The sequence below is a fragment of the Dipodomys spectabilis genome, unplaced genomic scaffold (genome assembly GCF_019054845.1).
Source record: "Dipodomys spectabilis isolate Male_0828 unplaced genomic scaffold, ASM1905484v1 ptg000387l, whole genome shotgun sequence".
Taxonomy (NCBI): Eukaryota; Metazoa; Chordata; class Mammalia; order Rodentia; family Heteromyidae; genus Dipodomys; species Dipodomys spectabilis.
Genome location: NW_024871064.1, coordinates 3,057,616 through 3,081,611, shown reverse-complemented (window position 1 = coordinate 3,081,611; position 23,996 = coordinate 3,057,616). Strand labels below are relative to the sequence as shown.

Here is a 23,996-nt window from a genome sequence, read left to right as displayed (position 1 = left end):
TTAATCTAGATTTCAGGTGAAGAAGTTCTAGGCATTTAAAGTCATTATGAAAAATGTTTTGTGAATATTTTTACCTTCAACTATTCAGCAAAAGTACAAATCAAAGCAATGGTAGCTTTTCCTGGAGAACAGACTGATCTGATGGATGAAACTGTGTACATTCCCTAGGCTTACAATATTTTTAGTGGGTATGTAAGCAAAATGTAATGTGAACCCGCATGAGAGCCTCCCTGTCCTGCATTTCCTCACGAGCTGTATTTAAGCACAATGAATTTTGTGCTAATATCTGTTGCTTATCTAGCTCAGAGGAAGGATTGGAAGAGAGGAGTGAACTACATTTTTCTTGGGCTTTTTGACTGTCACTATGTAAATGACAGTCTTTCTGTAAGGTTGCTTTTTATGTAATTAGGTATGAAAAGTGGAAAGGTATAGTGAAGTGTGTAGTCTTTAGAAACCAGAAAGCTGATGTGGGCTCTGTGTAGCCTTACCTGATAGCCTTATCTGATATACTGCAACTTCATACAAGAGGGGCCTATACCCTGAATGCCTACCTGAGAGGCACTTTTTTTCTTTTTTTGCAAAGGTGTTAGTCTAACATATATCCACCAGATGACATACAATGACTTCTGTGATAGGTAAATTCATATAGCAAGGCGCTTTCTGTCTTATGAACAAACTTAAGCAGTCCTTTGAAGACTATTGAATAACCTGTTAAATGTTAGAAAACAATTTCTTTAAGCTTGAAAATAAGCAGAAAGTTTGTAATTAGGATCTGAGAAAGGATTCTACTCAACTAAGTGGATCACTGTCTTTATTTCATCTTTACTATGAATTGTGAATAAAAATGCAGGGCAATCTAAAATGTGTAGAAAAATAAAATTTTGGCAAAACAAAAACTAGTGTTTAGAAATTAAGTTGTATACTGGTATGTTCTGTATGCACACAGTGCAGTATTTACAGGTAACATTCTAAGAAATCAGTTCTTATTAAAAAAATTAAGTCAATGAAATTTATAGTATATACTGGAAGCATGATATAAATGAAACTGTAATTTTATATATAATTGGGAAACCTACTGTGCTAAAACCAGCATTATCAGTCACCTCAGATTTTATTTGTATCTTACAGTTTACCAAATACTCTTATAATGAAAAATGTATTATTTGGACAAAATTAACTTAATTAGAAAATTGGGAATAGAAGAAATAGATTTTTTATATGCTCATTTAACTAAACAGAATTTTCATAAGTCTGATAACAACTAGGCTATTCAAACAGTAATAGAAAGTCCTTAGTCTGTTTAAATGTTTATGCAACTTTTCAACTCATCTGTTTTTATTCAATCTATCTGTTTTTACAATGCCAAAGCTTGAACACAAACAAAAGTGGCAGAGTCCACATTACCATTTTTATGTTCCTAAATATCAAACTATCAATTTATTACTAGTAGATCTGAAGAAACATCACATTGAAAAAAAAAACAAGTACAGAAATGCCTGATTCTTTAAAATTCCATAAATACCTAACATCCCAAAGAAACATGTAAACAAATCTCTACATTGCTCAATGAGTTCTTCCCAATCTCTTAACAGTTATTGGATTGAGTACATGAGCTCCATGTAAGTTAAGGTTTCATTTATTACTTTAACTGTTATTACTGATAGAGCAAAGAGGGAGTTTTTCAAATATTCATTTAAAACAAATGGACAGGTTCAAGCACCTGTCTTCATAAAAGCCAGCAGCATTTTTAATATAGTCAGGTAAGATTTGGCATAAGCCCTTAATACCTTCCTGAACAGCCATGCAACTAAATACCCTTAGGAATGATTACCTAAGAGAGATGACCATGGGACAATTTGCACTTCTCCCCGGACAACAGAAAAGGTAAAGCAAATCATACCTTTATGAAGGAACAGCTGGCATGTTTAATACTTGGAGCTCTATAAAACTAGAGCCACAATCATATATGTTTATATAGATATATACTTATTTTTAATAAAGTCTTGCTTGCTTCAAAATTTAAGGATGATTTTTTTTCCTGGTCAGTCATTTCAAGGGAAAAATAAATAAAGTAGAAAACGATGAACTGTTTTACATATTTCTGTGGAAGAATGGAAAACATTTATACTTTGAGAGGTTCAGAAAATTCACTGTACAGAATGAACAGCTTATATACACTATCTGTGCAATTTTTCTTGGCTGGGTATTTAAATGCAAGAGCTCCTCCAAGACAAGAAGCCACATTCATTCTTGTCCAAATCCCTCTGTCTCTTCTATTGCAAAAAGAAGTTTTTCCTTTAGTTGTTCATAACTCTTATATGGTGGTAGATCCAAGCGATTAAAACTGAACAAAAACAAAAACAAAATGAGGTGTTTTCAATAAAACTGAAGAGATTTATAATACAGTATTTAAATACAGCATTCTTTAAAGCACATTGAAAAGCTGAATGGAGTAGGCTATATATGTAAAATTTACAATTATAATTTTATTATTATATAACAGCCACATTTCTAAGATGAACTTATTCAAACATAAGAATACATAAAAATAATGTTTGACAGAATATAGTAATATGGGTAGACTGGAATCTTTTTTTCTTTTAAGCACTAGTTTTATTATGTCTGTGTCATGAGTCGCCCTAACTTCTTTTGGGCTAAAAGTCCATTTTTCTTTCAGTCATTAGAAAGAGTAACTGAAAACATTTATGTGCAAGATATGGTTCTTCTAGCTGGTGTTTAAGGAGATTAGAAGATGAAAATTTACAGAATTTCTAGAATGCAGACAGTAAATGAAGAAATATTCTTTTTATTGTCAATTCAATAATCTAACCATGTAAGATTATAAATTCTTGTAAACTGAATTTTTCAGTCCTGTCAACATTAATTCCTTTCTGGGATTAAATGATTTAAAAAAAAAAATGAGCCAGACACCACTAGCTCACACCTGTAATCCTAGGTCCTCAGGAGACTGAGATCTGAGGATCACAGTTCTAAGCCAGCCCAGGCAGAAAAGTTCACTTGAGACTATTATCTCCAATTATTCTAATTATCCACTTAAAAAAAAACAACAAAAATGAAAGTGGAGCTGTGGCTCAAAGTGGTAGTGCTGGCTTGATCAAAAAGAGCTCAAGGACAGCACCCAGGTCTAAGTTCAAGTCCCACAACTGATAACAACAACAAAATCAAACAACTAAAAATACACTACTTTTCAATTTACAAAAAAAAAAAGTAATTACCTAAAACTTCCTAAAATACAGTACCAACTGGCTGTATTAGAATTCCAGTATCCAAGGCATGTTTCCCCCACCCTATTTGTGGCTTCATAAAATAAGTAAGCATAGGCAGAATGTTCCTATGACTTCATTTCCTCAGGTGGAAACTTCCTTGCCAGCTCCCATTTATGAATTGGGAAAGTTGAAAATGAAATCTCTAGAAATAGCAGATTAAAACTGGTATGGTTGAACCATACTGTTTGTATTTTATAGAAGTTAAATATAATAATGGTAGCAATTAGAACATTTACTACCTTTCACTTTATATGCTTCAAAAAGAGATGCCTCAGGAAGGGTCTCACAGTGATGGAGATTCGGAAAACAATTTCACTTTCAATACAGTATTATACCAAGACAACTTTTATGCTTTTATACCTAACATTGCCCAAAGAAGCTTGCTAAAAGACATAATAGTTGTGCCCTCTCCATTGCTGCTTCTAACTGTGGATGTAGAAGATTTCGGCTAATGCTCTTTAGTCCTGCCTCTTATCTCCTAATCTTGTTCTAGCATAATTTTCTGTTACCATGCTCTCAGCTCTGTCTGGTCTGAAATATCCTTTTCTGCCTGTGGAAGTCTTATTCTTCAGAGCAAATGCTACAATATCTTTTAAAAGGATCATAAAGAGAATTAATAAGTCACCTATCTATACTTCTTTTTTTTGGTGGTGTAGTTTTGAACTTGAGGCCCTTATGTTTGCTGGTCATATGCACTTGAACCACACCCCCCATCCCAACCTAGCTTTTATTTCTTCTTTGACATTCACTTTGTATTATGACTGATTGGTTTTCCCACTAGATATTAAAATCGACATTTGTACACTTGTTAACACTGTCAGGTATTGAGACAGAGAACAAAAAAGTTGATTTTTTGAAAATACCCAAAATATTAACCATTGTATATTGTACTGTTTTATAAAAGGATTCTTACTATGTTAACATCAAGGTTTTAAGTTTTCACCCTAGCTTTCAAGTGGATGTGTTTCAAAGGCACAAAATCAAATTTTCTACTTCAGCTTTCTTATTTAAAAACAGAGACAAGACTGGCCTATATATTTCCCAAGTAGTATAAGGAACAATATGCTTTCAGCTCACCAAATGTACATAGCTTCAGAAAAACATAAAGCTGCCGCCGTACTAAGTAAAGCACTGCATTAAAGATGATAGCAACAACAATGCTAATTGCTTAGCTTAGTTACTGTTAAAAATTAAATCCCAGCTAGGTGCTGTTGGCTCATACCTGTAATCCTAGCCACTCATGAGGCTAAAATCTGAGGAGTATGGTTTCAAGCCAGCCTGGGCAGAAAAGCACCTGAGACACTTTTCTCCAATTAACCAGCAAAAAGCTGGACATGGAGCTTTGGCTTAAGTGGCAAGAGCAACAGTCTTGAGCAAAAGAAGCTCAAGGAAAGCACTTATGCTCTGAATTCAAGCCCCAGCATGGGCATACACACAAAAATCCCAAACCCTGTGCTCCAACTCAGATCTTGCTAATTCCTGATTTTTTAATTTATTTATTTATTTTACTGTTTTCAGTGTGCAGTTTCCTATAATCTGCTGACTGTGGTCTTGCTTTATCCACTGTAAGTTTTGTTGGCTCATAGTCCTCAATTTTTTGTCTTCTCTTTTCACTGATCCAGTTCCTCTACTATCTTCAGTTATATATCCCAAGATTATAACTTTAAACTTCTTGCTATCATAAGGACATTCCTAATTTATGACTACTGTTTGCTTCACTGAAAATGCCAGCCTATTAACTCATTACTCTTTCACCATCCTATGCAGTCCTCATCTTTTCTTTATCTATTGACCATCATCATTACTTTTGAGATCACAGTTTATCATTATAATAACTCTGCAAATAGTTTTAAATCTTGTCTTTGAAACTAATCAAAATTTAAATTCCAAATAAATTCTGGCTTCTTAAAATTTACACATTAACAATTTCTGGGGTAAAAGTTTTGCAATCAAGTAGATTGTCTTTCTATTTGCTCAAGAAAAAAAGCAAAGGGCAAGCACCCAGGCCCAGAGTTCAAGGCCCAAGACTGGCAAAACAAACACAAACTAATGTTGACATAAGCATGAAAATATAGCTATTTTCTAAAACTAGTGAAATGCATTTGTTTTGTTCTTTTGCAAATCTTTTTAATATGTGGATTAATAGAAGACATTTTATTCATTTAATGTGTTCTATATTTCTTGAGTTACAATTACATGAAAATCTAGATTAAACATATGAAAAACAGAAATCCTCACATCTTAGCCTCCTGAGGATTACAAAACCACAGACAGATAAGGAGTTAGAAAATGGAAATGAAGCCAGTAGTCGTGGCTGAGTGGTTAAGGCGATGGACTAGAAAATGGAAATGAACTCATTAACTTTTCAGATAACTTGATATTCTTTGATTTAACTACATTAAATTGGGCAAGGTTATGCACAGTAAGGATTCTGAATTAACAACAAAATCCAAGCTCTTTGGTATGATACTAATTTTGTTGTTAATACCAAAGAGAGCTTGGATTTTGTTGTTAATTCATTGATATCTTTGGTACTGTGAGTGGGTCTATCCATCCACTCAGGCCAGCTTGAGCTGGCTCAAAAATAAACAGAGCTCAAAAAATAAACAGAACAAATGTCACTTCTTTTTCTTTCTTTTTTTTTTTTTTGGGGGGGGGTCCAGTCGTGAGGCCTGAACTCTGGGCCTGAGTGCTGTCCCTCAGCTCTTCAGCTCAAGTGGTAGCACTCTACCACTTGAGCCACAGCGCCACTTCCGGCTTTTTTCTTTTTGCTTATGTGGTGCTGAGGAATCGAACCCAGGGCCTCAGGCATGCAAGACAAGCGCTCTACCACTGAGCCAACTTCCCAGCCCCTCACTTATTTTTCTTGAAGTGACAAGTTTACTTCATTACTTATCAAAAAAGAAAGTGAAATGCCCAAGTGAACAAGCAGTTTTTCATTCTTTCAAGTAAAAGTGTACCATGAAAAAGCAAGTCAATTTAACCTTTTAACTGAAGTAACTGCCCAAGAATTTTCCTTCAAGAAATCATTCTTCAGTGCATAGAAATGTCATAGGCAAACTTCTTATTTCTTCGCATAGAATATTAAGACATACCTTCAAGCTTTGAAATTTAATAAACTATGATTTTTAATTGCCTGCCTTATAAAGACAGTCTTCAACAAATACATCTTCTGTCTTTGTCCTTACAAATGTGTACTGTTGTCATGCCCTGATTTCTATGAAAGTCTCCCTTAAGTTTCAGCCCGTATTGCTTTTGCACCTTAAGCATAAATTTCAAAATAATAGCCAGATAATGACAGTATAAAGATAGTTCTGACTTCCACAAAGAACCACTTATTTCTGAGCCATCACTACCTGCTTGGGTAATAGAATATTTCTGTGACTAATCTTCCTGAATTCACTTTTATATCAATTGCTTCTTTACATTGTTGACAGATGACATTTCTTGGATCTCATTATTTGTTATTTAAAACATCAAATTTTCCTTATAATAGAACACCAATTCCTTGAAACAGGCAACAAGGGTGTATATAATGTAGCCCCTACCTATGTTTCCAAATTCTTTTCCTATGCTCTGTTTCACCAAATTCTAATAACATTGATCATCTTTTATTTCCTTGAATAATTATTCTTACTTCAGGGTTTTTGTTTACTTAATATTTTTGCTCAAAGAATGCTTTATCCTCTATTTCTTCCCCCACAGCATGCCATTATTACACTCAAATATTACCCCTTCTAAGAAATTCCCCTGACCACCTAACATCTTCTAGTTGTTCTCTATCATAGCACTTTATTTCCACTTGTTATTTGTGCCCTAATAGGGAATGCTAAATTCAAACAAGACAAGGATTGCTTTATATGTACCTGGTACTATAAATACTTACTGAGTCAATTTAACACCTTCTCAAGCATTCTAATTAATAAAAAGTAATTTTAAGGTGTTTATTGTCTGCTATGTTAATTTCTTTTCAAAAGGGGTAAGTTATACTGGATTTTACATGTTTTGTTTGTGTTCAAACCAGTACTACTGGGGGCTTGAACTCAAAATCTGTGCTATCACTTGGCTTTTTTTTTTTTTTTAAACTCAGCTGAAAACCTTAACACTTGAGCCATGCCACCATTCCTGAAGAGCTTACAAAAGACTGCTTTTCATCTTCCTATTTAGGATTCTTGAACTTACCATGTATGGCTTCTTGGTAACCAGGTGTCTTTGCCAACTTTTTCAATACAAAACTTTTGAGGCCCATTACTTCCTAAACCAGGAAAATAAAATAATATTTATCTGGTCTTTTAAATTCTTGGTTTTGACAACTCATTACATAGCAGAACATGTTATAGTCATATGATGATGCAGAATAAATCAAAGAAGAGGTTCCCAATGTGAGTTGCTTCCACTTGGAGAAGCTTAGTGCTACAGATATCCAGTAAGAATTACATCTATAGAAAGACAGCTATTTCTTCAGAATCATACTGCCTTCCCTAGGAAGCAAAACCATGGCCATTTAGTCTATATGAGGAAACAGTGATTTTTATCTTATATAAAAGTCCTTGGATATTAACCACCATGTTTATTTCTTATGGCTGGAACCTTACATAGAGCTCCAATAATAATCCTTAAGTGCAAGTCTATCAGATATATCTCCAATAATAATCCTTAAGTTCAAGTCTATCAGGTATATCTCAAGGCTATCAATACAACAAAATCATCAACAAACTGCAATGGAAATCCAATTACCCATGAGCTCAGCAAATCCTCCTAGAGGTAAGCGGCAGGTTCCAGTGACAAACTGCAATAGTCGCATTCTTACTTCATTGTCTGTCTCTTTCACAAACTGTGTAACACAAAAAATGTACTTGAATTTTTTAAATGAATGCTAAATCCTCTTCAAGAATGAAAATAGTAGACAGTTAAAGAAATTAAACAATATTTAGCACTGAAATTTGTTCAAAAGATATGTGATAGAAAATTTATCATTTATTCAGGTTAGACACTATGCAAAGTAAGTATGAATCTTACTCAATTATTCCATTTAACCCTGATGCCTGGATGCTGCTGGAAATAAACGAGAACACTAAAGAAAGGCTTTAACGGTTACATCACTTGTTCATTTCACTAAAAGTGGCAATCAGAGCAGATATTGGGCTATTTGTCCCCTGTTGAGGGCCTTAGCCACACACTGCCATATGCTTCTCATTTGTTTAAAACTTGCAATACTTCTATGTGACAGATATAATTATTAGCTAATGGTCATAGAATTATCTTCTCCATGGAAGAGAAATGCAGGCCTGTAGAGTTTGGTCCTTTTCAAACGCTAAGAAGTGACAGAACTAAGTGACAGAACTAGCATTTGAACTCAGGTCTAATTTAACCACTGTTATTTGAGTTACCTATCTCCCTTTTAAGCTACAAAAGCAAATGAACACCTTCCTTTTGCTACTTTCAACAGTTTCTCATACTTATTCCAGTAAACATTTTCCAATAAGGACAAATTTCTCTGAAATTACCTGGTTTACTACCTGGAGTTTTTTGTTTGTTTTTAAGAAAGGACATAAATGGAAAATACATTGAAATACTGATTTGATTTGTTTCAGGTAAATCAAAGCAAAGAACTTAGGGAACAGTTTGAGAGTAGAAATGTATCTTTTTTGTTTGGTTGGTCGTGGGGCTTGAACTCTGGGCCTGGGTGTTGTCCCTCCACTCTTCAGCTCAAGGCTAGCGCTCTACCACTTGAACAATAGCTTCAGTTCCAGTTTCTGGTGGTTTATTGGAGGTAAGAGTCTTACAGACTTTTCTGCCTGGGCTGGCTTTGAACAGTGATCCTCAGATCTCAGCCTACTGAGTACCTAGGATTACAGGCATGAGCCACCAGCACTGGGCTTTTAGAACTGTATATTTAAAACAGAAAATATAGTTGCTGAGCATAAGAAAAAAAGTATTATCCTAATCTTGACCAAAAACGTTTCATAGAATTATGATAAAGCATATATACTAACAGAATAAGAGAAGCAGCTTTGTTACCAGGTCTAATCTAAACCTCATCATTTTCCCTAACACAAAGCCAATTCAGAAAATATAAATGCTCTATTTAGATTTATGCAATCTAAGATCCTTTACTATGTAGGTACCAATGTCTAGACAAAGAAACATGAAGAAGAAAACATGAAATTCAATGAAGCTAATAAAACAGGCTAAAAAGGAACATTACAAACATCTGTGCAGATTATAGATAATACAATCCAAGTATTTTAGACTTGGAAATAGATTGATTCCTATCTATCTATCTATAAATAATAGAGAAGAGAGAATTTAAAGGTAGTACAAGGGTATGCAGTGTGAAAAGCAGCTTTCTTAAATTGGCCTCTAATTACTAAACTTCCTTTTATTACAGTTAACAGGGATTTCTTTTTTTTGATATATTCATATACTGGCATCTACTTTTATTATCTAGAATATAAATTTCATTAGTTTATTTAGTTAAGTCTTTTCCTGATTGACATTTAGGTTGTTCCAAGCCTGTTAGCACACAGTGATATTGTACTAAATATTTTGGTATATGTCATTCTGCACATTTTGAAGTATATTTTAAAATATTTTTAGAAATATTTTTAAAAATATTAAGCAATAGAATTTTGAAACATATTAAAAAATATACTCATAACACCTACACTTATAAAAAGATACAATGTTAAGACAAAACCTAAATGTTACAACAGATAAACAGAAGCCTGAAATTAATTAAGTTGCTCTAATGAGTTTCAAGTAGTTAGTACTTATGTAGAGAATATGCTGGGACTAGATATTTTAAACTCTCAAAAACATAAGAAATCTACTAAAATGTGTTTCAAAAATAGTCTGGTACACTTGGATGTCCAGAGACCCACCTTATAGATAAAACACAAACAAAAATAAGGTTATTTTTGGACATTATCTTCTTTTGGATGTTATCCTATTTCCTTACAATATTATCACCCCAGAAGAATGAATAAATATGTGTTGATTTTCTCATAAAAAACACAGTCCTCACTGGGCATAGTAGAGATCATCCATTATCCCAGCATTTGGGAAGGTTGGGCAGAAAAATGATGTAGTTGGTTAACCTGGGCTTGCTTTCCAATGAGACTCTATCTAAACCTGTCTTCCTCTCCCTATAATAATACATTCATATTTTCTAATTTATTTCTAGAAATAGTTCGAATGTATAGAATTCAGTTGGTACCAAGAAATGCTGTGTTTAAAACTTTTGTCATTAAATTATAACTTAAAGATGCTTTTAAACCATTATTTCATTAGAAAATATTTTCTTTGAATTCTTGGTTTTAAAAGATAAAGCAAATACCTGCCAAAACCAAATAATTTGCTTGCTGTTTCTTGTATAATGTCGATAAACTGTATTTCTCTGCCAATCTGTCAAGTCAACCTCCTGCATGCCACACAACATAACCTGAAAGACAAGCACAGTATAGGTGACAACGAAGATTTAGTGAAGGGCTTACAGTGAAACTTTCGGATACATGCACATGGCACCATCATAAAGAGCGTGGGAAGAATGACAATAAGCAAATCCAAATTCTGACAGCACAGCATAAAGAATTGTTTGTGATGATCTTTAACCCATGTTGACTGAACTGAAAATAGCTGTAAGGGAAAGCATATCTACAGACATCCCAAACTAGGGATCCAAATTATTATCCAACATAAATATCTTCTCTATTCCCAATCTATGCTCTCTGATATATTTAAGAACTTAAAAAAATAAGCTCATTATTCATTTATCTAGCTTAACTGGAAATATTCCACATATGTGGAATTTTCAAACAGCCTCAGTTTATTATATATGGAATAAAAATGTGCAACAACTTCAAGAATATTTCCATTGTGTCTCCTTTTTGCTAGCAAACCATCTATAGCACTATGTGATCAAGAAGTTCACCATGCCTTTTTTAGCGTATCATATGCATATACACATGTTTCTGTCATGTACCACACCACACACACATTCTAGTCCCCTTCAGTGCCCATAACCACTCACACATATTTCTAAAGTCCACCCATGTTGTGGGTACATATCACTGATTAGTATTCCATTATATGACTATATAAACATTCATTTGTTGATGGACAGTTGAGTCACTTTCATCTTTAGGATGTAATAAGTCACAATGCAATAAACACTGAAATACAAGTATTTGTGCAAATATATATTTCACTTCACTTTATTAAATACCTAATAATGATCTGTGAGAACATAGGTCAACATACATTTAACAATATAGGAAACTATCAGCATTAGGTAGTGATATTCCAAGTATTTTAGAGTTGGAAATGGATTGAGTCCTATCTATCTATAATAGATAAAACTACCAGCGTTAGGCCAATGTGGTATTTCATTTACTTTTCATTCCATTTCCCAGTAACTCCTGAGCATCTTTCAGTGTGTTCACTTGCCATCTGTGTGTGTGTATACTAATGTTTACACTTGTTTTGAGATGGGGTCTCCCTAGGTTCCCTATGCCAGCTCAAACACCCGAGGCTCATATCCTCCTCCTTGGTCTCAGTTTCCTTCACAGGCAGGACTTACGGTATGTAGCACTGTCTAAAATTTATATCTTGTCTTGTGAAGTGAATTTTCACCCATTACATGGAGTTATGAGTTTAAATAATATATTCTAAATATGATTCCTTTGTCTCACAATTTATAGGATGCCTTTCATTTTCATGGTGTCTTTTGAAGGTAAGTTTTTAGATTTGGTAAGGTCAAAATTCATCTGTAATTTTCTTTTACAAAAGTTTCTCCATGTTTTGTACTTATAATTTAAAATGAATCTTTGTTTATAGACTGAGGGAAGTATCAACATTAATTTTCTCCCATATTGATATCCAGTTGATCCAACATTATTTGTTGAAAAGGTTTATGCTTTTTCTCATTGAAATACTTGCACTTTTGTTGAAAATCAATCGACAATAAATGTGTGGGTGTATTTCTGTACTTTTTAGATGACATTGAGCGGGCGGTTCATCCTTTCACAAATACCACTACCTACTTTTTTTGGTTGTCGGTGGTGCTAGTGGTCATGAGCTTGCACTCAGGATCTGGGTGCTATCTCTGAGCTCTTTTGCTCAAGGCTAGTGCTCTACCAATTTGAGCCACCAGCACCTGGCTTCCACACAATCTTAGTACTTTGGTTTTATAGATAAGTCTTAAAAAATCAGTCTATAAATTCTACAAGAGTATCCTTTTTCAAAACTATTTTGGCTATTCTATAGCCTCTATACTTTATTGTCATTTTAAAAATCAGTCTATAATGTTAAAATCAACCTATAATTTTTTACAAAAAGAATTCTGTTGGGAATTTGAAAATAAGACAGATATATCATTCCATTTATAAGGCCTTCTTTTCTGAACAATATTTTTAGTATAGAGGTCTTGTGTATATTTGGTTAAATTTTTTTCTCATTTAAAATATATAATGGGAGTATTATTCTGACACATGGTAGAGAATGGACAACATTTCATGCTAAGTGACATCAATAATCATAGAAAGACAAATACTGCATGATTTCATTTAAAGTATAGATCTTTAGAATAGTGGCCAGGCCTGAGGGGGTATATACGTATAAGGGTTTTAGTTTTACAATATGAAGGAATCCTGGAGACTGGATACATAATGATATGATTATACTTAGTATTACTAAAAATTATACTTATCATTACTAAGATGATAAATTTTATCTCTATTCTATCACATATATACAAACAAAAAGAATTTCTGATCTACTTCTAAAAAACCAACATATAGTTAAGAGCACTAAGAATTCATTACTTAAAATTTTAATCTTTGAATAGTACTGAACTAAAATTTCAGAAATGTCCTCAAGTTATTAATAATATTGAAATCATTCCTTATAACTGCTAGTAGGTGACATTGATTGATGATTTTGTACTCATGATACATTGTATTTCAGAGAATGTAATCAAGACACTTAACAAATGCTAGAATTAATGCCACCTAAAGATTTAGACAATATTTGAAGATTGTGTTATACGCTTTTAAAATATGTGGACATTGTTCTATAAAAGCTCCAAAACAAGCCAGCCATGGTGGCCCAGGCCTATGTTCCCAGCATACAAAGGTAGTGGTAGGAAGACTATGAGCTGGGGGTTAGCTTGGTTTACACAGAGAAACCTGTGTTGGGAAAGGAAAGGAAGGGGAGGGATGGAGGAAGGGAGGACAAAGGGGAAGGGAGGGCAGGGAAGGGGAGGGGAGGGGAAAGAGGAGAAGGGAGGGGAGGGGAGGGGAGGAGAGAAGAGGCACCAAAACAGCTCCTTGCACCATTAACATGTTTTCTACAAGAGCATAATAAAAGAGTCTAACCTCCAATTCTTTTTCATCAAAGTATTGTAGCCACTGAAGGGGAACAACTTCATTAAAACCATCAAGGAAAGCTTTGGTCTGTTCTTGTACTCCTCGAGAAAAACGCCATTCTGTCATTAAGCTGAAAACAAAGACATGTGAAGTTAAAGGATTAAAAGCATCAAGAATTTCTTAAATTCCTTCTCTTGTTCTCAATATACCACACATAGACAGCACACATACATACACAGCATACCTGTATACATGCATTCATGTATATACATATGTAAATAGGTACAACACACATATGTATTATGCATGCATGCATATATGTATATATAGAAATAGTATGATTTTATGTGAAATCGGTTCTAAGTATCAACCGCTGTTAAAAGGGCTTGCTGTTAGTTTACAATAGTTTCTTATCAGTACACTAGCAAAATTTCAGGACTATGAACACATCTCCAAACATTGTGTGCTGGCATAGGAGGAGAATGGCTAGTCATTTGTGCCTTTGCCAAGAACTTGAAAAATGGCTCAGGGATTATCTTGATAACCTGCAATGATAATCTGCCGTTGGTCCATTATTTTTTATAGTTTCATAGTTTGGAAGGATTAAAACTAGAAAACAGGTTCTTTACATGCTTTTTGGTTGAAAAACAGATTTCATAACAAAAAGAAAATATCAACTATGATAAAAATTGAATATTCTGAAAATATTTAAACTAGCCATAGTGTAGGGAAGTAGGACAAAAAAGAAGGAAGAAAAATCTGTCAGTGATCTATCAGTATAAGGACCTTTGAAAAGATAGGTCTGGCTATATGAACTTCTGGATAAACAGCACAAACTGCCTAAAAAGGAGAATTAAAATGAGCAAATATCAGAAAACAATCTATTCATGCTACTCCAATTCTATCTTTTCATTTTGGGTCCCAACGGAAGTTGATTTTCATCAGTTAATAATCCTTTGCCTCAGCTGTGTGCCAGTGACTCACACATGTAATCCTAACTACTCAGGAAGCTGAGATCTGAGGATCACAGTTCAAAGCCAGCCTAAGTCTGTGAGACTCTTATTCCAGTTAACCACCAGAAAACTGGAAGTGGAGCTGTGGCTTAAAGTGGTAAAGTGCTAGTCTGGCGGGGAGGAGTGTGTGAGTGGGGAGAAGCAGCTCAGGGACAGTGCCCAGGCCATGAGTTCAAGCTCCGCAACTGACCAAAAAGCAAAAACAAAATCCAAATGTGTTTGTTCCTTCAACCAAGGCAGTCTTTTAAACTATTCTCTTTCCTCTCTTTATTACTGTACTTCTAAGAGGGAACAGATTCTTTGTATCAACTTTCTCACTTCCTACCCACCCCAAATTTAATAAATAAACCATGGTAGTTTGGATTCCAATATCTTTTCTAAGATCCCAAAATGCTGTTAACCCAAATGTTACAAAAGACCTAATTATCAAATATTCTGAGCAATCATTCTACCTAGATCTCCTACAACAAACATTAATGTTCCCAAGTTTTGTATGCAGTACCTTCCTGGAGTGTTCATTCTAATTCTGAACTTTGATAACTTCAAATTAATCAATGTGGACACTGTGCCACTCTATTTCGATTACTCTATTTCAATTACATCCTCAGAAAACCATTATCATGGGGCTGGGAAGGTGGCTCAGTGGTAGAGCGCTTGCCTTGCATGCCTGAGGCCCTGGGTTCAATTCCTCAGTACCACATAAGCAAAAAGAAAAAAGCCGGAAGTGGCGCTGTGGCTCAAGTGGTAGACCGCTAGCCTTGAGCTGAAGAGCTGAGGGACAGCGCCCAGGCCCAGAGTTCAGGCCTCACGACCGGACCCCCAAAAAAAACAACAAAAAAAACCATTATCATTTTGTTGTTTTTTGGTTGGTCATGGGACTTGAACTCTGGGCCTGGGAGCTGTCCCTCAGCTCTTCAGCTCAAGTCTACCGGCTCTACCACTTGAGCCACACAGCCACTTCCGGTTTTCTGGTGGTTAATTGGAGATCAGATCTCATGGACTTTCTTGCCCCAGCTGGCTTTGAACCGCAATTCTCCGATCTCAGCCTCCTGAGTAGCTAGGATTATAGGCATGAGCCACCAGCGCCTAGCCATTCTGTCATTTTTTTAAGTTCTATAGCTGGTTGTATTTCAAGTCTCATTACTGTATTACTGAAACGACCTCTAGTATTCTGATCTCTAATTACTACCTTTGTTAACTGTCTCCCAGTTTATCCTCAACATGCCCTGTCATTCTCCAAATAATTCTGGTGGTGCTATCTCAGTTTATAATTATTATTATTCAGAATAAAAATTGAGATGTTTTAGAATGACAATTTCCTTACAGTAAATTAAAATCTGGTATAATTCTAAGCTCCCGTCTAGGCACTATTTCTCACCCTCTTTTTTGTCAATTGTGGGGCTTGAACTCAGGGCCTAGGTGTTGTCCCTGGGCCTTTTTGCCTCTCTATGCTCAAAGCTAAGCACTCTACCACTTGAGTCACAACCACTTCCTGTTTCTGAATGGTTAATTGGAGATATGAGTCTCACAGGAACTTTCCTGCCCAGGCTGGCTTTGAACCATCATCCTCAGATCTCAACCTCCTAAGTAGCTATTATTACAGACGTGAGCCCAGCTCTCACTCTCTTACATTCCTAAACACTGAAGTTGTAGATTCACAAATTAAACTAATCCCCTTTATTTCCTATGTTCTTGTTATTTTCCATCTCCCCAGAAAATCTTCATCATTCTCACAGATGGTTTTTTGTGTGTGTGCTGGTCGTGGATGCTTGAACTCAGGCCCTGGACACTGTCCCTAACCTGTGCTCCAGGTTAGTGCTCTACCACTTAAGCCACAGCTCTACTTCTGGGTAGTTAACTAAAGACAAGTTTCAAACTCACCTGTCCCAGATGGCTTTAAAGGGCAATTCTCAGATCGTAGCCTCCTGAGAGGCTAAGATTATAGCAGTTGAAGGCTGGGAAGGTGGCTCAGTGGTAGAGTGCTTGCCTTGCATGCCTGAGGCCCTGGGTTCGATTCCTCAGCACTACATAAGCAAAAAGAAAAAAGCCAGAAGTGGCGCTCTGGCTCAAGTGGTAGAGTGCTAGCCTTGAGCTGGAGAGCTGAGGTACAGCGCCCAGGCCCAGAGTTCAGGTCCCACGACCGCACTCCCCCCCCCAAAAAAAGATTATAGTGGTGAGCTACTACAGCTTCACTTTCTCACAGATGTTTTAAATCCTATGAAGAGATTTCCTGCCTTCACTCAGCAGAACTGATAGTTCCTTTCTCATACTGTATGCTGACAATACTTCATATTTCTACCATTCATTACTCCTATTTTTTGAGGAACTATTTTGTTCATTAAAGGTATCAGCTAAGAGAAGAGTAATATCACAATTTTTAAAAGTTAAAAAAAATAAAATTTATGCCTGCTTTACTTGGGATTGAGACAGAATCCTCCAAAAACTGTATTCAGGATGAGATTATCAACTCTTTATAGTAGGTACTCTACAGATAAAATTTTAAGGTATAATTAATGCAAAACAGAAAAAGTTCAAAGTACAGCTACATAAATGTGATAAATCTGATGTGATAAACCTTTTCTTATTTTTCTTAAAGGCATGTCGTTCTTATTTATTGGTTACTACTGAGACTTTGTAAAAGGCTTAGGTATACACTATATACTCTCTTCATGAACGTATGTTCTTCAAAATATAAATATATTGTAATTTCCAGTACTCATTCATGCATAACAAAGCAAACCAAAAATACCTCAGAATATACAAAGATGTACAAAGAAAAAATCAGTGATTGGTAATTTCTTTTTAGCAAAAAAGCAGGGAACAAGAGGCCTCAAAAAGAAAGGATTACTATAACCTTCCAAGAAAGTGACACCATAAATGTCTCGTAAGTATTTTTAACCCAATAACCTCATTTCTGGGGATCTATTCCAGATACATATGCATTCATGCTTACAGAGGTTTTCTGCTGTCTTGCTCGTACTGATCCAAATTGGGCACTATCTGAATGACTCCTAGTATCAGAAATGACTGAACAGTATGAAGTCAATATACTGTAATTTATGTAGGTATTAGAAAATGAGGGGTATCTATTTACTGACCTGAAATATAGAAAAGGCTAGCTAGAGTAACATTAATGATATGATCCTATTTTAAAAATAAAAACAAAAAGTACAAGAACCTGACAGGAAGAAACAAAAATGAAAGCCAGAGTCCAGTGAAGATGAGAGTGAGAATGGTAGTAACATGAATAGAAAAGGGTCAGAAGAGACTACAGATAGAAAAAATCAGAACTTTCAAGTGAGCAAACTATAGCACAGAGGCCCATCTGGACCCCCATCTTAAAAAACAAAAACTAATGCGTTGCTCCAAACTACCAGAGTAAGGCTCTCCTTTCATCTAAACATGAAGGTCTGCACAGCCCCTTTACAATATCAATACTCAATGATTCTTTACCTGGTCACAGCAGAATGTTTGCAGCAAATGGCAGTGAGAAAGTGAAAGCTGTTATGTACTTTCTTATTTCAAGAACACTGGTATTTTCCCAAGTTTATTTGCAATAATAAAATTAGGAGTACAGCTTGAGGATTAAGTTTTAATGTATAAAAAAGCTAGTCTGTTAGCTTACCCAATATATTCATCTTTGTTTTCCTCAGTCACCAGAATATTGGAACCTCCCAACTTGAGGTCATGTGAAGTGACTTTTCCTAAAATCTCCATGTCAACAGAAAAGTACATTTCTAAGCCACATTCTTCTATGTTGTTATCCCTAGATAAAATAAATAATACATATATCCATACATAAAGAGATATACGATATACAATCTAATTGACAAAATGAATAAATGGATTTTAAGAAAATGGATTACTGAAAAAAATAAATCTTCAAACCTTATCCAGATAAGAGAGTTATAAAATTCAGTATCAATAGACTCCAGATCCTTAATAGTAAGTTTTTTACTTAGCATACGCTTGTAGAATGGTAAGGAGAAACCAGTATCAATAAACTTCCCATGAAAAAGTGCCTGCAAAGAAAAGCAAAAAAAGTTACATAGAGTTGTTTTTAAATAAGAAAAATTACAAAGTAATAATTTCTTATAGTATAGTAATAACAAATCATGAAGCTGTCTCAGACAGAAGAACAGAAAGTAAATGGTAGAAATTATAAAAAATATATTAAGTATTAGGATGATAAAAGACTTTTTAGAAAAAGTAGGAGGAGTAGGTAGTAAAATATTCTAATGTTTTACGAATTAACCTAATTGGATTCAGAAATGAAAAAGAGCTCTGTTCAAATAGAAAGAACCCTCTCTTATTCCTTTGTTATTTTCAGGAACACTGAGCCTCTATTAATAGTAATCATGGTCAAGAAAAGAAACCACCCCAGTCTCTCAGAAATTTTTGACCCTGGGGGATTTAAAAAACCTACAGACACTAGTACTTCATTACTGTCTCTCTATGCCCTCATGAAATGAGTCTTCCCTACCTCAGTTTAGATTCCATCATCAATCATTAAAATCACTCCCTTAGGGACCTGTTTAAACCCTTCCCTATAGCAAGCTAATTTGTTTATCACCAATAACCTAAACGCTAAAGCTTAGTTTTGCCAGGTAATATTTCCCCACTCTTATGACTATTTCCTTCCTATCACTTTTTGCTTAATAATTCTCTCCAGTTTTTCATTCCTGAGTTGATCTCACTTCATATTTCACTGAGGAAACAACAACTGGGAGAGAACTTTTGTAATGTTTCCAACAACTCTCACTAAATCACCTACATTTATGAATTTTATTATAAAAAACTTTGAATTATCTTCTATGTACAACAAATGAATCATTTACTCTTTCACATAGATCATTACTCCCATATTCCTTGTTTTACTGGCCTCATTTATTTTCTTACTTGTTCATCACTATCAGCAAATACAAATTGAGTGTGTGTACATGCGTGTGTGTGCATGCATGTGTGCGTGCACTGGTCTTGGGGCTTGAACTTAAGAGTCTAGGTGCTGTCTCTGAGCTTCTGTGCTCAAGGCTAGTGCTCTAACCACTTGAACCACAGCTTTACCTCCAACTTTTTTTTGTGGAGTAGTGGTCCCCTATGCTTGGGAGTGTGCTGCTGCAGCTGCTTCTCTTCTTCTTCCTCTTCATCCTCCTTCTCTTCCTCCTCCTCCTCCTCTACCTTTTTCTTTTACAATAGGGCTATTTTCTATTATAAGTTAGCTTGATGGCCTTTATGGTTTTATTTTGGAGTTTTTTTTTTTTTTTTGCCAATCCTGCCACTTGAGCCATAGCGCTACTTCTGGCTTTGCCCGTTTATGTGGTATTGAACAATCGAACCCAGGGCTTCATGCATGCTAGGCAAAGACTCTACCAGTAAGCCACATTCCAGCCCTGATGTTCTTGATTGTTCTTTATATCTAAAGGTATGTTATTTGGTGCAGATGTCTCTATCTGAATTTTATCTAAGATCAGAAATTAATACCTTTTATTTATCCAATAAATGTGACATATATCGGAATTAGTACTTTAATCAATTAAAACATAACCCAAATTGCAAATTGCATAACAGATTGCAAACAATGGATAGATCTTATTTTTTTAATCCAATCTGATATTCTTCTTTTGATTACAGAACTGAGTCCATTAATGTTTAGGATTATTATAGAGAGATGTGTCTATGTAAGATATTTCAACACAAGTAGAGCCTCAAATAGTATAATCCAAGCACTGAAGATAAACTGCCAACCCAAACATCTACCCAGCAAAACTATCACTCACATTAGATGGTGAAACCAAAACCTTCCCTGAAAAACATTAAAGGAATTCATGATCACTAAACCAGCATTACGAAGAATTCTAAAGGGGGGAGCACAATTGGAAGAAAACAATCAAAATCAAAGGAACACATCAGACAAAAATCACTAAAGATCAATTTAGTAGACACAGGAAGAGGAAAAAAACAAAATACAGAAAATAACTTCAAGCTTTTCTGGAAGTTAGTCAGAGGTAAGAGTCTTAGGGGCTTTCCTGCCCGGGCTGGCTTCAAAACATGATCCTCAGATCTCAAGGCTGAGATAACTGAGTAGCTAGGATTACACACATGAGCCACTGGCAACTGTAATGTGTTTTATTCTTCTCCCCCTTAATTCTATATCCATTTCTATCTAGTTACTGTTCTATGCTCCTTTACAGTAAATTCATTAAGACTTGCTTATGTTTGCTATCACTACTTCCATTCTCTCATTTCTCCTTAATCAATCTTTCTACCTACTACTCATGAATACCTATCACCTTGACAAACCAGTCAACTCTGACTTCATTTCCTCAGCCTTTAAATAACATTTGATTTTGAGAAATTTCCTTTCCTTTGTCTTCTAGGAACAACTCTTATTCTATTTTCTTACCTCAGTTCTTTTTGCTGATTCCTTCTCATTTCATTAATTTACAGATGTCTCCAGACATTCTGCCCAAATTTACTTCTTAAAATAATCCTAAAGGCTTTTAGCACTCTGCTCATGGAGAATTAAAAGCCCAGAATGCCAAATGTCTTTCTCTAACCTAGAAAAGTTCTCATTCTTCTCAATTTAAATATCTAACGACCTATTTTATATTTCTCACATGGTTATCTACACATATCCCAACCTTAGCAAGCCAAGTCTTGCTGCAACCCTGACCACTGTGGGAAATGGCAACTGCAACATTATGTACAAGCCATAAATGTTGGTACCATACTTTGTTTGCATCTAATAGGTCAGAAAATTCCTTTAAGTTCTAACTTCATAATATATCCAAAATTCAGGCCTGGTAGTAGTGTGGTCAACACAGCTGACGCCTCACTAAAGCACCTACATTTATGAATTTATTATGAAAAAGCTTTGTATTACCATCTTAGCAGGAGTTATATATCCAGAATCCAAGCCACTTCTCAGTCTCTCACTGCCAAGATTGTTACAAATAATCTTCCTTGCTTTCCTTTGCTACCTACCAATTATTGCAGTCTTTTCTATACAACAGCAAACAATAGAATTTAATTTAAATCATGCTACTTAAATCATGCTAACTGTTCTGTTCAAAACCTTTATGTGAATTTCTGTAAGTCCTACACAGAATTTAGGTCTCATTTCCTACCACACTTTCCTCCATATGCTCTGTTCCAGTCATGGGTCTCTTTCTCTACCAAAAATCACCTCTGTCTTAGGGACTTTGTCTTGCTATTGCTTCTGCCTCAAATGTTCTTCTCCAAGATATCTTCATAAATTAATCCCTTGTGTTCTTCCTATTTCTGTTCATTTGTCAATTTTTAGAGCTTTCCTGTAACTATAGTATATAAAAAAGCAATACTCCCTTTTCCTGAGCACATATTTATTATTTTGCTCCCTCTCATAAAATGTAGATCCGTAGGAGTAGGAACTGTATATTTTCCTGATTTCCAGTGCCTAGAACAAAGCATGGTATTATAGCAGGCTCGAAATAAATAACCTGTTAATAAATTAATGGATAATCCATTCAAAAAATGCATATATTCTCAAAAGACAGTAATTCCACAGGACGTCTGCCAAAAACATCAAGTCACTTAACAGATAACTCAGATTTTCCTTCCTTTTATTAAAAAAATCATATATAATTAAGCCTTACTTTAAAAATGACTATTAATTAGCTCCCCATATTAATAAACTGCATTATGATATTCTCTTACAAAGTAAATATTCTTGGTATAAAATATATGAATGACAAGTGTAGTAGCACAACTATAATCTCAGCACTTGGGAGGCAGGAGGATCGTAAGTTCAAGGCTAGCCTGAAATACACAGTAAGACAATATCTCAAGAAACAAGTGAATAACTAATATAGTGCTTAGTTTCTCTTATTAATGTCCTCTTAAGATGCTTTTGAGATAAGCAACATTTAAATAAATAACTAAAAGTTGGTAACTCACCATTGCAATAAAGCGACCAATGAAACAGAAATATGAAAGATGGTCTGGATTTATGGTTGATGCTGGATTTATCTGTAGACAATAGTTGTTTTTGCCCGCATATTCAAATAAGCAATACATTGGGTTCAAAACTTCATGTGAAAGCAAGAAAAACCATTCTCTATAAGAAAATAAGTGAATGTTTTGTTTTAGCTTTCATTTGTGAATTAAAAAGAAATCTTAAATAGACTATACATATACATACCTGTTTTCTCAAGTGCCTTTAACAGTTCCATTGCCAATGCCCAGCCCTCCTCCAGCTAAGCTCTTCTATTATCCTGCTTTCCATTCATAGTTAGCTGCTGGTTCTCCATTGACAAACTACAAACTTACGGTTTCTTCAAGATACAGATTCTTTTGTATACCACACTTTTATTTGTGTATGTCTCCTCAACATCCATTCAAGCAATGCAGACTCTACCTTTTGCTCAATGTATGCTAAAATCCAACTTCAGGAATCTTTAAACAATCTCTACATAGTACCTACATTAGTCACTGAATTCTTTATATAATGAAACACACTTTCACTAGACTGCTAAGTTTCATGACAGTAAAAACTATGTCTTTATGTTATTTATTTATATCTATGTCTTTATGTCATTTATTTTATTTTATTTTTTATTTTGGGTCCGGTCATGGGGCCTGAACTCTGGGCCTGGGCACTGTCCCTCAGCTCCTCAGCTCAAGGCTAGCGCTCTACCACTTGAGCCACAGTGCCACTTCCGGCTTTTTTCTTTTGCTTATGTGGTGCTGAGGAATCAAACCCAGGGCCTCATGCATGCAAGGCAAGTGCTCTACCACTGAGCTACCTTCCCAGCCCATGTCATTTATTTTATATCCTTAATCCCTAAAGGCATTTTAGGATCTATATACAACAGGCTTTTTGTTTGTGGTTTGGTTTTATTTCTGGTGGTGGTAGGGATCACAGCTGGGTCCCCAGGCACCCTAGGCAAAGGGTGTGTCACTGAGCTATACTCTCCAACCCCCACAAGTGTTTTCTATAATGTTTGCTAGTACTACTTCAATACATATACTACTATAAAAGAATAGTTTACACCTTTGTTGTCAATATATTAAGAAGGGAATCAAAATTAAAACATTAAATGTGATAATAATTTCTAACTTTTTTATTAATTATGTTGTCTCTTTAATAATTCATAGCATAAAATAAGTTCACTTTACAAAAGGTCATTTCAACAGCAATTTCCTCTGAAGAAGATTCCCAACTTAAACGTGAGTGATCAGTGAGAATACTTACATTATCTGCTCAGTCACAATTCCCCATTACTCATTTAGCCCAGCTGATATTACTGGCTCTAAGGAAGGAGAATCTTGGCATATGAATCTAGCCCTCA

The 23,996-nt window shown here is 35.0% G+C and overlaps 1 protein-coding gene across 5 annotated transcripts in view; it reads right to left on the bottom strand.

The window, feature by feature from the left end:
- Positions 1 to 1,347: 1,347 nt before the first annotated feature.
- The window catches only part of Wwp1 (WW domain containing E3 ubiquitin protein ligase 1), a 77,853-nt gene continuing 55,204 nt past the window's right edge, over positions 1,348 to 23,996 (bottom strand). For 4 of the 5 annotated variants that reach the window (XM_042667292.1, XM_042667290.1, XM_042667291.1 and 1 more), the window contains 8 exons: positions 22,603 to 22,762; positions 18,556 to 18,689; positions 18,293 to 18,433; positions 13,664 to 13,784; positions 10,627 to 10,731; positions 8,025 to 8,121; positions 7,470 to 7,542; positions 1,348 to 2,344 (listed from right to left, as the gene is read on the bottom strand). In XM_042667292.1, the coding sequence (XP_042523226.1) occupies positions 2,245 to 2,344; positions 7,470 to 7,542; positions 8,025 to 8,121; positions 10,627 to 10,731; positions 13,664 to 13,784; positions 18,293 to 18,433; positions 18,556 to 18,689; positions 22,603 to 22,762 (931 nt within the window). In that variant the 3' untranslated portion in view covers positions 1,348 to 2,244. Of the gene's footprint in view, positions 2,345 to 2,636; positions 2,730 to 7,469; positions 7,543 to 8,024; positions 8,122 to 10,626; positions 10,732 to 13,663; positions 13,785 to 18,292; positions 18,434 to 18,555; positions 18,690 to 22,602; positions 22,763 to 23,996 lie in introns of those variants that run through there. The other variant, XM_042667293.1, reaches the window with a different exon arrangement.